Source organism: Cupressus sempervirens, chromosome 9 (assembly GCF_028749045.1).
Source record: "Cupressus sempervirens isolate cs-2001-9-10 chromosome 9, ASM2874904v1, whole genome shotgun sequence".
In the NCBI taxonomy this organism is placed as follows: Eukaryota; Viridiplantae; Streptophyta; class Pinopsida; order Cupressales; family Cupressaceae; genus Cupressus; species Cupressus sempervirens.
This window is the reverse complement of record NC_143126.1, coordinates 307,490,695-307,506,997: the sequence shown is the minus strand read 5'-3', so window position 1 is coordinate 307,506,997 and position 16,303 is coordinate 307,490,695. Positions and strand designations below refer to the sequence as shown.

At 35.3% G+C, this 16,303-nt stretch overlaps 1 protein-coding gene across 2 annotated transcripts in view; it reads right to left on the bottom strand.

Moving 5' to 3' along the window:
• LOC149538622 (uncharacterized) overlaps window positions 1-15,378 on the bottom strand; it is a 70,177-nt gene extending 54,799 nt beyond the window's left edge. For both annotated transcript variants that reach the window (XM_089799935.1, XM_089799936.1), the window contains exons 1-6: window positions 14,789-15,378; window positions 1,226-1,337; window positions 1,034-1,122; window positions 822-890; window positions 603-732; window positions 72-230 (exon numbers count right to left, since the gene is read on the bottom strand). In XM_089799935.1, coding sequence (XP_089656061.1) covers window positions 72-230; window positions 603-732; window positions 822-890; window positions 1,034-1,122; window positions 1,226-1,337; window positions 14,789-14,951 — 722 coding nt within the window. In that variant the 5' untranslated portion in view covers window positions 14,952-15,378. The remainder of the gene's footprint in view (window positions 1-71; window positions 231-602; window positions 733-821; window positions 891-1,033; window positions 1,123-1,225; window positions 1,338-14,788) is intronic.
• Between the last annotated feature and the right edge of the window lie 925 nt (window positions 15,379-16,303).

Sequence of the window (16,303 nt, the reverse complement as noted above, 5' to 3'; positions counted from 1 at the left end):
AACAATTTCTGTTGTGCTAGATTTTTTGGCACCATAACGATACATCACTAACAGATATAAATAAATAGTACCTTGACCATTTCCCTGTGTCCTCCCTCAATTTAGCAAGCTTTTCCCGCTTTTCCTCCACAAACCGTCTACAAATTGCTTCAACATTAGTAATATATACACGAACTAGCTCTCTTCTGTATTGACTATCAAGGCAACGAAAAGGACGGTGTGGATTTTCCCTGCATTATGTAAGAATTAAAAAAAACTTGAATTATATAAGATTGGCTAAACAGCACAGGAACCCAAGCAAAACAAAAGATAAATAATAAATTTCATTATTTACATCTACTCCTTGTCTGTATCATTATTTTTAAATTTATGGGCAAAGTTAAAATATTTCCAGAAGGTTGATTGGTATGTCTAAAGACGCAAAAATAAATTCAAGATATGTCACTACTTAGAACAATAATGTGTTGACCCCCTCTCTGTTCTCGATTTAACTGATGGAAAACAGTAGTAGGTAATTAAATTATTCATAGAAAAGAAAGAATATAGCTTATCACAACCTATAAATAGTTATTTAACATGATTACATCAAAAAATGTGCAAACCTGATAACCTGAACTTGGGCCTTGATTACAAGTGTATCAGCCATTGTAAAACCATCTAAAACTTTTGACACCTCCATAAATTTTTTCCACCCCCAATCATGTTCCTTCTTACAAAAGCGATGTAATGTATCTGTGAATATCCATTTATGGGCCTTGTCAGAATAAAATGGGCCTATCTAGTTTCCACACTAGAAATGTCCATAAAGACATGATACACACCTGAGTATTTTGATTTCTTTGGATCTTTGTTTACAACAGCAATTGTGAATTGTGCAAAATGACTCCATCCTGCAAGCCAAGCAGCCATGGTTAAATAACATTTCTCAACCAAAAAAAAGCAAATGCACAGATGATATAAAACCATTCAAAAACAAATAATCCAAATTTCATAAAATGCTGAGGTCTGCCACGACGAAGATTGAATTCAAGACCTGGCAAGAGTTTATCATAATCAGCAACACAGAGAAAAAGTGAGAGATGATTACAGACATCGCAACCCTGGGGATACACTAAGATGTACCTGCATTTATAGAAAATAAATAAATTAAAGAATAAATTGCTTCCTCATTTGATAATAATGATGAAAGTTAATTCAAGATAAAGACTTAGCAGAATAAACTTACCATTTATAACCGCCAACTTCAAAAACATTACTCCGGAGCTCTCTTTTGCTAATTTGAGAGAAGTTCTCAATTTTCCATGTGAATTTGCCATATAGTTGCGAAGGTCTTAGACCTGTATGAAGGAAATAAATATGAATACATATCCTTAATACATTAAAAGGCTACATTGACTTGTGCTTCTGGCCATATCTAAAAGAACAAACACTTGTAAATACTGTTCCCAATATTATGCTAAAAAATGGTTTAACATAAAAATTAAGCTCAAGACCAAAAAAAACATGCCAAATCATTGAAGAATATTTTTATAATGCAGCTTAATCCTAAACTTGAATACGCCACATTTTGGAATCTGTAGTTCCCCTTTGATTTAACGAATTTAAGTCTTCCCCTCAAGAACTCACAACTTTTGAATGTTAACATTTTATCCATACATTGTTGTAAGCGATTAGCAAGCAAATGGACAAGGAAGAAAGCGGTGGCAATGTCTCAGTTATTGGGATTTAGCATGCACAAATTTCCTAACCAATTAATTGGCATGCACATTCGGGATGTGTTGACTTTGACTTCACTCTTGCGTATGATTTTTAGCTATGGGATTATTAAGATATTCAGAGAATATTTTGACAAGAATACAAACCAAACACAGCTAAATTTAAATTATATTTAACAGTAATAATAGGGACGAAAAAAATTTAGGTTAGAAAGAGAACAAATAAAATTGTGAAGATGTAGACTATTAAGGGCTAAAATAGGGCACTGTCTACGCAGCAACATATTTGCACTTTGGTAAAAAAACATATTGCTAACAAACAATAGTATGTTAGCAATTATGTTATTTAATTGTAAGTGTTTGCAAATTACTAACACATTAATACAATTAGCTAACATAATTGCTAACATACTACTATTTGTTAGCAATATGCTTTTTACCAAACTGCAAATATATTGCTACGTAGACAATGCAGTAAAATAGTAGTATAGAAATATTAATCATAAATGGAATGTTGCTTCTAATGATTGCAACTTGAACCCTTTCTTACATGTAAATATACCTATAACTCTGATAGAAAGTTCTAATGGGTAATTGGAGTGAAATCAACACATTGTACTTCATGCCACTCAATATGCGTCAACTCCAGCTGAAGTCTGCCACATTTAAATTAAGTGAACAAAAGGGATGAGATTAAGTGCAAGTTTCAGGCAACCTCAGCAGCATAGACATTGCTAACCTTGGCATTTTATCAAAAAGGAAATTTGTCTGGTACCTTGTAATATCCTGAATGGATATTTTTATCTCATAAACAGATTTCAAAACACGACATATAGCTCATGCAAACAAAACCAGCAAATGAACCCGTTAATGCTCCTTGAAATACTCAATTTAACACAACTTCATATTTGTGATTGCATTATAAACAAGCAATACAACAACATACATAAAATCCAGTCTTAAAAACTGTTACACAGTCAGATTGGAAAACTCAAAAAGAACCTGTAAGCACAATGTTGAATTCCGTCTCAAATCCACTCCAAGCTGAACCGGGTTGGTATTTGATCAACTAAGAAGAGCCTGAAGTTTTCCATCCTCGGGTGCTAGAAAACTGAAAGTGAAAGGTTCCCCCTCTCTCAACAGAAAGCTCCCTCTTCCCCATTTAAGCATTTATTCCCCTGCCTATCTCTTCATTCTTTATTTTTTTTATTGTTTTTTTCTCACTTAAGACAATAATACATCTTTATAAGACAAAGTGACTTATTAATTCCCCTTTTTTATTTTAAAGTCACTTTATAACAAGTTAATCTTCATACATTAGAATAAATATCTTGTCGAACTCAGAAAGCCGTGCATAATAGCTTGTCGGAAAGCTCTTGGCAAGATGCTTTAAGTCCAATACTGCAAACCTGGAAATACAGACCCCGCCTAACTTACTATAAAGAGTAAGTATCAGGAACCCCTACTATCTTGGCTTTGATCTGCCTAAAAGTGAAAATGTGTGTATCAAAACTCGTACTAACCCCTAGCAAGGCCTTATTAGCCCATGAGACCTTGATGGAAAAAGCCTCAACAGCACATCAAAGGTTAATGGCTAGTAAAGGGAACATTACAGTTCTCCCTTCCCAAAATTGCTAGCCCTCAAGTATTCGGGGTCTGCATGCTACAACTAAAATGTTCGGATCACATATCAATCTCACAAAAGCTGCCCACCAAGCTGATGCGCTACTCTCATACAAACTATATGTCTACAACTATGAAGTTGCTCCTATTCCCCACAACCGCAATGCACCAATCATACTAATACTGGGATCCTAAATCACTCTGTGTGCATAATCTATCAAATAAACCTGCAATTTGCTACTATCATATATGGGAAAATCCTCAATCCAACTGAGAACCTCACTGCAACTGAGATCGCAAGCACCACTAGAGTGAGAAAAAGGTGAGAGCTCAACATTAGCGGCAACCATCTCCCTGAAACAATACTGACCATGTGACTGATCCTCTTGGGTCTCAGAAACAAAATCGCCATCCACCCTCCGTGCTATCTATAATATCCAACTGCCATAAAGATGCCCCACTAACAAGTATCCCAAACGGAATTTGTGTCGAAGAAGCAAACTAGCAACAATGTTGAACTCAACCTCTTCCATAACAGGAAGTGTATCAGACCAAGTGTTATCATCATGCTCATCATCTATGGCTGTCAAGTTTCTATAGGCGCTAGATAAATGAGGAGAGGAACAAATATAAGTTGTCGATTAGGAGTCAGGTTTGGATTCATGCACGAATCTGGACCCAGATTGGACCTCCAAAATCTGAATCTAGTAACTATGGAACAAATCAATGTATACTCATCTGCACTATCCGCTCTCCTTACATGTTCCTTGGCCATATTGTTAGCCAAGTATCTATCGACAGCTAATTTGTAATCAGCAATATGTCCCTCGGTCAAATGTAACAAGGCTACCACCTCCTAGCTGCTTTGAATATCTATCTGTGACTCTTGATCAATTTCAAGAGGTGTTCCATCATCCAACTCAAATAAGGAATTCTCAAATATTCAATCAGCATCCATTTCAAAGAGTAAATTACTATGCTTCATCCAATTAACATCATAAGAGTGAATATCCTCATGCTTACCCTTTGTTGTTATTATACAAATAGCTGATCCAAAAGAAGTTTCATCGATCCTATAGTCATCAAATGACAACATGTCATAATGCATGGAGACTCTTTTGAATTCCCAGGAAGCTGATACGTTGTTGTGTCTTTTTCAGCCTTGTGGTTCCTACAAATACCATCAGCTTCATCCTTGCTATGCTGCCTGTATGACTGAGTTTTGTCTTTCTTTCTAGACCCCTTTATGAAACAAATATGCCTTCCTTCCTTCCTCATTCTTGCCCCTTATTAAATATGTTTTCAATTTCTGCTCACATTGTTTGATAATATTCTTAACCAAGCTACAAGCATCAAAAGAAGTGACATGTGTAGACAAGAAGTTTTGTGAATCGTCATCACTCTCTTCAATGATCAAAGACATAAAGGACTACATGAAAGACAAAAAAATCCGCATGTGCTCCCCTTTCATGGCAATTAAAAACTGATGAAACATATTAAGAATAGAGTCTCGACAACCAAGATCTAACATAGTCACACCAGCTCTAAGTCTTGTAACTGATTCTAAAATTTGGACTACCTTAACAAATGATGTAAAAAGGATATCACTCAATCCTAGAAAGCTTTCTACAATCAAATGGAATACCTCTTTCATCACTTCCCAGTTCCCTGCTGTATGGATCATGTGGTGTTGTTATCCTCATTAAATGAACGATACATTGAGTAACTGCAAGTCTTACCTCTCTATCGGGATGCCTCAACAACATTGGCTTAACCAAGGGAATCACTGCAAGAAGGATGTTCACTTGCTTACTTTTAGAACCAAATTGTTCTATTGTGAATAAACAACTCCCTATTGCTCCCAAAATGCAAAGTAATTCATACTTCAATTGAGGCAAACATGCAAATTTCGTTTCTATATGGAAGAGCTTTTCTTAAAGGATTTGTTCCTTGTTCTGGTCAATAAACTCTGGTAGCTGACTAAACATGTTTGTGTAATTCTAAAGCACAATTAAAGCAAACCAACACCGTTGAAATCACCACTACTGTCCTGATGGTTTTGACACTTACATTCTTCCCTACACTGGACTATCTGCTGCTTGAGATAATTTATCGAACACTTTGCTGACAAATAATCAAAACTATTCCTTATTTTTACAGAGACATTTCAACAAACATATACTGCAGAGGTATCATTTCAAACACTTGGCATACAAGTGAACTCACTTCTATGAATAGGTATAAGTAGTAATATGACATCTACTTTCAGAGATGTGATTTAAGGATTGGAGAAGAAATGAGAATGCCTCAAATCAATACCTTGTACCTGGTAATTCATCAATTTGTTTAACACTATGAAAATGCAACAACAACCTGCACTAATAATTCTGACATGCACCAATGATCACCACAGATAAGCTCCCACAGAATACAACCCTGTAGGCACAATGCTACTCAAGAAATGAAATGGTTCCAGTCTATTTGAAAGTCTTCAGAGCATATAGACTTCCATAATTGGTCCTTCAAAGTAATTAAACTTACTCATGAGTGCCCACAGACATCCACCCAGCCTTAACTCCTTCAGAAATTGAAGTAAATGAGCACAAGGGAAGTTTGATATGAGCTTTTGTATCTGATCAGATGACCGAAACAACAAATTATTCCTTACCCATGCCAATCTGAACATTTTCATGTAGCGATTACGCTGATGACTCCTCTAGAATGTCAAAGACTGTTTATTTCCTTTGATTTGCTGTCCTATGAGAACCTTGTGGCCAATAACAATATGATCACCTAATTTTTAGTTGTCCCTGAATCTGCCACTACCTTGAACAATATATTAATCAAATTCCAAGTGCCCAAGAACCTTGTGGCCAATAACAATATGATCACCTAATTTTTAGTTGTCCCTGAATCTGCCACTACCTTGACAAATATATTAATTAAATTCCAAGTGCCCAGCACAAGTTTCAATTCACATGTTTTCTTCACCAAATATATTGACACCATCCTTCATTCTGTTATCAACAGCTGCACGCAAGCAAGGAGGCTCTAATAGCAATGATGTTTATGTCAGGCAACACTTAATCAAATACCACTTCCACTTTAAGTACACGCTTGATATTACAACCTGCTAACAATTTGTGTGTTTACTCTGAGTCCTCAACCAAAAACTTACGTCTGTCTCAAAAAATGACGGCTCTGTTTAAAACCTTGCATACTCCGTTTGAGAGAAGTCAAGAATCACTTTAACAACAAGCTGAATCATTCTTCAAATATCCCTGTCACGAGATTACGGGGACCGGATTGATGTTTTTTCCTGGTCTCAATCAATAGAGCCCTTCGTATAACACACCACTCTTTTTTCGTATTGAGACTTTCTCAATAAAAATGACACCCCCTTTTTAATAAATCTCCATAATGGCATGAGCTGTTGGAACTCTATGAATATTTATCAGCAACAAACCATTCCTAATGTCAACCAATGATCTCAAGTGAAGCCAAGTAGATTTAATTCCCACTAAACCACTCCTTGAATGCTCTGTGTAACATTGCCCACGAGTTCTGTCATTTTGTTGGAGAGTAAGAAATTCAGTGAAATGTTTTACTGAATATTGGTAGCTAGACTATAGAAAATGTTTGCCCCATGTCACATGCTTTCAAATATAAACCCGAAATTTTAATCTTGAAGAAAAATCATGGCTCCAATGCTATGCTGAGATTACAAGAATGCCAAGTGGTTGGAGAATCAGGTTATGCTTTACAATTTTGTATTTCCCAAAATCATCAACCAACTCACTTGGACAAATGTCCCATCCGCTAACAATGGCCCCCAAGCAACTTATCACATACAACGCTTATGCATTCTATTCCTTTGCTCCAGTAGTGTTGATTGGGCTTCCCATTACTATTCATGACATGCACCTCTACTTCTGTCTTGACCAAAGACAAATTCGACAATGGTTTTGAGTTGTTAGGCAGTCAACCGTTCCTTCTCCACTAGTACATATCTTTGTCTATGTATTATTGATGGTTCTTAAAATTTTGGCAATTCATGAGCCTTCCTTCAGTCAACTCTTCAATGTGATTCTATTCTTTCAAGCCTGATAACCACACACAGACGCCTGATAATGAAAAATTTTGTTTCAAAAAGTATTTCTCAAGTATAGGCTTAGCTTGGTATTTCATGACAATATAAATCCATATATCATTGCTAAGGTCCCTTGAAGAATTTAAAATTCAAACTGATAACGCCAATATTGATATGGCTCACCCCTTTATCAAGTCAACTCTTAACTAATAACTTCTCAATACATTAAGTTCAATTCAAACAAACAGATATATATTCCGTGAAAACTATCTCCAACAATTAAATCTCAAAGCCTATAAAATTAAAGGCCTGATATGAAACAAAAACTCATTATTATTTGCCCAATCTTAAAACACTTACATAGTCAAATTGGAAACCTCAAAAGGAACCGGGTTGGGTTCGACTGAGAAGAGCCTGAAGGTTTCAGTCATGAGGTGTAGGACAACTGAAAGTCAAAGCTTCCCCTTTTCTCAAGAGAAAACTGAAACAAACTCCAAACACCAAGCATAATCCATGCATGTTGAAAATGAGCTCCCTCTTCCCCTTTTAAGCTCAATAGGATGACTCTTCATTATTCCCCTACATGTCTCTTCATTTATTTTTTCTCTTTTAATTGTATTTTTCCCACTTCAGAGAATAATATAACTTTATAAGAAAAAGTGACTTATTAATTCCCAATTTTAAAGTCACTTAATTAAAACAAGTTAATCTTTGAACATTAAAATAAATATCTTGTCGAGCTCAAAAAGCCATGAATAATAGCTTACCGAAAAGCTCTCGTCAAGACAATTGAAGTCCAATACTGCAAACCTAGAAATACAAACCCTAGTTGACTTACTATAAAAAGTAAGTATTAGGAACCCCTACTATCTTGGCTTTGATCTCCCTAAAAGTGAAGATGCATGTGTCAAAACTTGTATGAACCCCTGGCAAGGATTAGTTAGCCCACGAGACCTTGATGGTAAAAGGCTAACGACGCATTAAAGGTTAATGGCTAGAAAATGAGACATACCTTCCTTCCTGCCAAGGTAGTTGTTTTTAGATAAGTTTTACTCAGTCAGATAAATTGCAACTGCAACATTGAATATGAAGAGGCGTATTTCTTTTTAATTATAATAGTGTGGGATCTATTAAAACCCTCAATCATAATTGCATATGAAAGCTTTCAAAGACAACCTCTTGTAGAACATGAAATGAAAACTAAACAAAAGATCTCCAAATAAAACTTTACATGCTACAAGGATCTCCATTATAAACCTTTACAATGCTACAAGGCTCTGCAAATCTTCTAAAGTTGAAAGACAGATAAGCAAAAGCCTCAGAATCTTGTGTTAAATATGTTACCATTAATGTCAAAGGTTAATGATCAAGTTCATTTAAATTACAAAGAAATGGCTTGAGCTACTTGATGTGCTTGACCTGCTCGAGCTCTCTGCCTGACTGGTTGAGCAGTTTGACTGCGTCTCTATGATTCTTGGGTGTCAGCTTGAGCTGGCTGCTTATCCACTTCACCAGCCTGCTTATATAATTTGCCACTTTTTGAAATTTCAACTACATTGTGGCCTGAATTTAATATTTTTCTTATGGTTTCAGAATTGACAATAGATGGGAGATTGGTGGATTAATGTTTCCTCTGCGTTGAAAGCTATTCATAGGATGCATTATAAAACATTTGTTAAGGATGTCAATTTTTCTAAGCTATGCACGTGAGGTTGTCAGTCAGCTCTTTGTGGAGTCTTGTGAGCATACGCTATGGTTTCTATTTTAAATTTTTGCATTGCAGAAGACTGAATATGATGGCTATGGTATTCTAAGAATACACCCAAAATAAGGTGTACTTTTGGTGTTTTATTATTGCTAAGTGCTGTGCACTTCATTTTAAAAATCAGATACCAAATGACTCAGATGTGTTAATATTCAAGACTGGGCATGACTCAATGGCGATGCAACCATCTTTTATAATCTGGAGAATATATTTTACTTGAGCCATTTTTATATTGAAAAGGATAGAGATGTGTATACAGAAGATGGAATCGAGCATTTTAAAATTATAATAAAATTCCTTTTGTTATTGAGGTAGACTGATTTGAGTCATGCGTTTTGGAACAAGGCTACACATGTCCAGTATGGTATTTTGGAGTCGTGTTTTTTAGAAAGCAAACAGACTAATATATTTATGCAATGTCTATTACAAGGTTTTTTCTTTGATTTGGAGGTCTTCTGTTTAATAGTGTGGATTTGTACATGTACAGATGGTAAGAGCATATAAAAAACAATCTGCTTGGGAGTGTGACTTTGCCGTGTCTGGGGTGAATAATCTGTAAGGAGTCGCATATGAAGGTGATAAATGTGAGGATGTCATCCTTTCGATTCCGAAGCATAGTGTGTCAACAATAGAAATGTCTGATTGTGGATTACCAAGCTTGCAGCATGGTCTTTATGCTGCGACAGAATAATGCACGATTGTGAAGAGATTTGAGGTGAAAGTCATCTCCATATACAGCTGATAATCAGTATAGGAGTCTGTGCTCTGTGTGAACAGAGTATTTTTTCAGGCAGAATTTTGAAGCTGTATTTTCGATGAGATTATATCTGTGATTTCTTTCTGAAATATGGTAGTCTTTCAATGTTGGTGCTCTCTGCAGGCTGGCGCTCACATTTGTAATCTGGGTTGGTGCCCATTTCTGTCAATAAAAGTTTTTTGTATGTCGTGGTCTTTTACCCGGTTTTTCCATGAGAAATCTGGTGTATAGTCTTTATGGTTGCTCTTATTACATTTTATGTGGTTTCATGTGTTTGAAACTAAGTTACCACGGTTCGTCCCTGGACCCCCTGGACCTGCAAAAGTTCAAGCTGGTTTGAAATTCAGGTTGGTTTCACAGTCCAGTTTGGGCAGGGTGCCAATTTTCGCATGCTGATTCGATCTGGTTCGAATCAAGTTCAAACCTGGGTGAACCAGGCCAAAAAAATCAAACCAAGTTCGAAACACATGCTTTCTAGGCCCTGCGGAAGGCAATAAAGTGTTTTTCTTGCAAAATTTAATAAGATTTTGGCATCCGCAATCCTTAAAGGTTGTTATGAAATGCTTTTGGTAGCCTCACATTGTCATTTTTTGTGGCCTCTCATTGTCATTGTCATTGTCATTTCTGAGGAATATGATGCCAATACCATTGTTTCTGCTGCTGATCCCATTGGCATTAGCTCTATTGCTGAATTAACTAATGCCAGAGAAGAAGAAGATGAAGATGATGAATATGAAGAAGATGATGAAGATTGACGAACTAAGAATATTAATAGATTCTTATTCCATTAGTAGAACAATGAGCGTGCAACAATGATACTAGAACTTGATGCTGTGATTTATTTTTAATGTTTTGAATCTTTGATGTTGAACTATATGATGGTATGATCACTATGATTACAAGATTATGGTGTTTTTGTTCTGTTTATTCTACTATGCTACATTCTAATTTGAACTCATGCTTCATTTAATATGTATGTGTGTGTGTGTATTTTTACATGTTTTTGTAGTAACAAACCCAAACCCATTTCCAATATTTTTATGAACTTGTGAACCAGTTCTTGAACTTCGAACTTGGAACCAAACCCGAACCGGTAACTTAAGTTTAAAAGTATTAAAGTTTCTTTAAATACTGATTCACCACCACCACCACACCCTGTCATTATTTCTCGTGTGCTCTTCAACCTATATTTGAGAATAAATCACCATTGTGTTCTTTACTGTTTTCCCAAATCAAAGTAAAAAGCATTTAAAAAATAATTCCCATAACTCCCTACAAATTACAAGTGTTTCCTTTCAAGCCAGACTGACATCCACCATGGATACCACCAAAAAGAGACCGGCCTCCTTAACAACTATAACTAGGCAATCTATCCATCAGAAGAAGCATCAAGAAACAGATCCAGCATGGCACTGCTAAAGCTGATTTCTGCACAAAATCCTTGCAGATGGAAGCATTGAACCTCAGAAGACCAGTATTTACAACACCCGTCTTTCCCAACAATATTTTAACAAACCCAAGCATGTCCTTGCATGAAAGGTACCTCCCAAACCCATGCAAGGAGGGATCACAGGTCGGCAAAGATCTACCAGAATTACACATTGAAACACTAAACCATGATAGAAGCAAGCCACCCAAACTAAGCAATTCCTACACTAGCAAACACCATCGCCAAAGCCTGAAACAAAAAATGAAAAGAGGCTCACAGCTACCCACAAATATAAACCCCACTCACCAGCTCCTGTGCTAAATATTAAGATAATATCTTATACTTTCCATAATAGTCAACTACTTGTCTGTAGTCCGTCTTTCAGTCTAGATAGGAATGTTTCCTATCCCGTCTCTTTTTTCTTCAGTCCAAATAGGAATGTTTCCTATCCTGTCTCTAGTTTTGTTTCTAATTCCGTCTTCAGTCTACGTTGTTTCTTTTAGAAACAACGTCCTTGTAATTCTTTATAAGGAACACATTTGTTCCTCTATTAATCAATGAATCATCCAGAAATCCGTTAATCTGCCAACTCTTCTTGAATCTTGTAACACTAAATTCATACAAGTAATATTCATTAAAATATCAACAACAGTCTTGCCACCACCCTAGCACCTCACTCACGCAATCCAACCTCAACAAAGTAAATAGCCACAACAGAGATGATCAAACAAACAATAATATAAGCTACAGTGGACCAAATGCCAACCATTTCCAAAGTCTCAACTAGATTCAAGGAGAATGCTATATAATGCCATCAATGGCTCTTGGTCCCATCCTTTGTGCTTAGCTATAAAATATTCTGCCAAATTCATTCCCCCAAAACAATGCAAGGGCATCACGAGATCAAAGGAGAAACTAAGAACTTGCACCTCTTCCAGAAAATGCCCAAATTTCAAATTTGGATTATTGTCTTTCTGGAGACATCAATGTCATTGAGTGAGTCTCCTTCCACCACAATTTGCTTGTAGCCAAGAGAAAACGTGAACAATAACCTGTGACAACAATGCATCATTATTGGTTTGATAGACAAGGAAAAGGGAACTAGCATGAGCAAACCAACCTTGCTCATCTGTGAGCACCATACCTGCTCCACCAGGGGTCACATTAACTCTTGAGGCTCCATCAAAGCTCTTAATTATCTTTAACAAACCCTCTGAGAATCTCTACCAAACAGAATCCTTCCTGGCATTCTCTCTGTCTATTATCCTGTTAACAGGAGTCTATGAGAAGACATATTTCCATAGTCCGCTTTAATTTGATATATTCGATGTCACATTCCAATCATTTTCCTGTCTTGAATTGAATCAGTGTTTTATGATAAATTATGTAAAACTGTCACAACTCACAACTGCTCCCATCTTGAATCTCTTGTGACTGATGGAATTTCTTCAATCTTTAGTTAAAGAATAACTCCTTCTATGCCCATCTGACATGTGAATACAGGATGTTCTTCCTCTTTCCTAACACAATACTGTTGATTCTTGCACTGCTCAGAAACATCTAATCTTCAAAAGTATCAAATAAACATTGGATTGGGACACTGGAAAAGAAAACTTGTTTTATCTACACAGTTTTTCACGTAAAGTGATCATACTAATGATAAGTTCTAGCATCAAAAGAATAAAAACAGAATTATCAACTGAAAAAATGATGTTTTACACCAATGATACCATGGTTAAATAGGCTTGCAAGAGTGAAGATGTGTTCTAACTATCCAGCAATGCATGTGCAAACTGTACCAGAGCTCGGAACACAAAGCACCTCAATTAACATAGTTTACATGCAGTAAGGCTGTAGTAAACTAAAATCCTCCTCAGCTAGTACAAATTGCTTGCAGTCAGTGAGGCCGAGGTTCTGGGACAGCCGTACATATGCAATAACTAGAATATGCTATAGATATTTACGAGAGAGGGAATCGCTACAAAGATGATTCTCATCATCCATTCCTTATAAGACAAACAAGGTGAGCAATTGCTGGTTTTTCTTCTTGGTCTCTTCTTTTTAGCGTATATAACATTTAACAGAAATTTGCCAGTAGAAAACATTCAACAGCCTGAACTACAAATAACCAGCAGCTCAAGTGGACTAGTGTCCCAAATTCCTGTGTATAGTCATGGGAGGTTCTAAATAAAGTCCATAACAGATATTCAAATTTTGCACTGATGGTCGTGGTATGTAAAGGCACTTTGATTGCCCAAATCTTTTGAAAGTTTAAATTAGGGAGTTCCAGTGGACGGTAGGAAGAACTGTCCAAATTCTACCGGTTCTATCAGTTCAGTGACATAAAATTGCGTTACTCTAACTGGTGAATTAGGATGTTATAGACTTGAGGTAACAATACAGTCTGCTTCATTTTAAACAAACTAACAAAGCCGGAAGAGACTGAAAATTCTGTATCAGAAATTTTATGTATGCTCTGTACTAAGTTCTGGAGGAAGAACGCCAATGTAGGAAACTATCAGGACAGCAATCACACAAACACAGATAGCATGTCAATCATTTGTTCCTATGCTCAAGCCAAGAACATTTTGTAAATAGACAGTATTATTAGAAAGCAACTGCTAGTATAATTTTGGAAACAGTTGTTGAATGTAATATAACCACTTCCATCAATCAAATGCATATTGAATTTGTAGATCAATTCAATACTATTCAATTGACTTTTCTTTCTGCCTACATTTATTTCGATTCATTTGTGTTCTTGTATTGCAGTTCTCCACCACTTTCAAAGAGCAGATATACACTGCTTCCCTTACAACGTTGATCATGAAATTTTACATCAAAAAAGCAACAATTTGGCTGATAGTACCTTAGCATCTGGAATATAAATGGAAGGATACAAAATCAAATTTTACTGGAAAAAATTGTAATCCGGTTAAATATAGCAGGTAAATTGTACTGTTTCATAAAATGGAAATATTGGTTGAACAATTTTTTTTATTGTTAAGATGCGATATTATCATAATGTGGTGTTTTTGCAACGTAACAAAATATGAGACGATTTATGGGAATTCAACAGCATAGTTCGAAGTCAAATTTTCACCCAAAAGTGGGAAAAGGGTGAATAAAGATTGACTTGAAACTTTGCAGCTGAATCCCCATAAATCATCACATTATCTGCGATATGTTAATTCAAAATAATAGCATCACAAATCAGTTCTGACGAAGACATCACACACCAATGTCATCATTCCAGGGTGTTATTGAAGAAGGGAGCACCAAGATCACAAATAACCCTAAGTCCTCGGGGCCACAAACATATATAAATTCGTGACAAAAACAAGGAAAAAAACAACACAAAATTTAGAAAACCCTAGCAGAAAAGTTTGAAAGATGAGAAAACAAGTACCAGGATCATCTTCGTCAGAGGTGGATGGGCAGGGACACTGCTCGTTCTCGTGCTCGTGTTCGTGGTCGTGTTCGCGCTCATGTTCGTCTTCCCTCTCGCCCGATCTCCTTTCCGACATGCCCGTTGAAGTGCCGCTTTCCTCCTTCAATTTGCTTCCTCCCATTACACTGAAAATGAAAAAGTAAACACTGCCTCCGCAGAAAAAACCTGGCTCTCCGTGCTATGTATAGCAAAATCTAATCTCTGGCAAAAGCTGCAAGCCAGCCAAATTGTGGCTTTGTTAAGCTGATAATCGAAGCAACTAAATTTGACCTAAACAGGAATATATGATTCGCCAGGTGGTAGAGGGATGCAGCATGGTTCAATCATGGAGTGGTAAACCAGTGTGTAGGGCTGAAAGCGAAGAAATGTATAAATTGTTTTCCTTCCCTTAATATCTCAACGTTGAAAGCTGTATTTCCCTGAGGCGTTAGGGATAGGGAGGGTAAAATCAAGCGGAATTAAAAATTAATTTAATCACCTCAGCTTTAGTAACCAATAGAGATCAAGGTCAACAAAGCCGCGAAGCTAATTTTTATGTGGTTTTTTCCCTTCAAACAACGAGGAGGGAGATTAGTTATATAGTTTTGCTTGGAATCTGTTAGATTCGGAAAGAGAGAAAAAAAAACTCCTAATGTTTTTTCAAACATTTCTAGGTTTATGGGGGAATAAACTATTATTATTATTTTTATTTACTTTTTGTTATTATTTTTTCTTAAATCCTAATTACTCAGGATTGTATATTTTGATTAGAGTGAGTTTAACTTACTTCCAAAATATAGTTCTTAAATTTTTAATTGAGTTTATAATACAAAGGATATCAATTTGAAATTCACCATTTTGGGATGAATATAAATATATTTTTGATTAAATTGAGTTTAAAATTTAGTATTTTTTAGATTTTTGAATTGATAATTAATTAGAAAAATTATCATCAAAATTTCTTAAAGTATTTTAGAAATAAGATATTTTAATAATATATATTTCATATAAATATTTAAAAATATACATATTTTCCATACAAAATATTTTCGTTATATTTGTTTAAAACTATATCATATTTTAATATTTTTAAAGTAATAGAACTATAGCATAGTTGTATGTTAGTGTATCATTAAATAATTTATAATTTATTTATACTCTTTATAGCATAATTGTAAAATAAATTATTTTATTTTAGAAACTGAAATATTAGGAAAAAACAAAATTCAAAATTTTAAATTAAAATACTTAAATCTATTTGCTTGAAGGAAAAAAGATTAATTGCTCAACCACAAAATACAATAATATAGATGTTTTAAATACATGTATCTAAAAGTCTTCATAGATATGAGTCTTTGTATATTATATTCTTAATAAAAAATAAATATAAACCGAATTTGATATTTATAAACATCTTTTATATACATGTAATAAAGATAGAGGTTTTAAAATGTATTGATTTGTATCCAAAATGAAAATGCTTAAACAAAACAT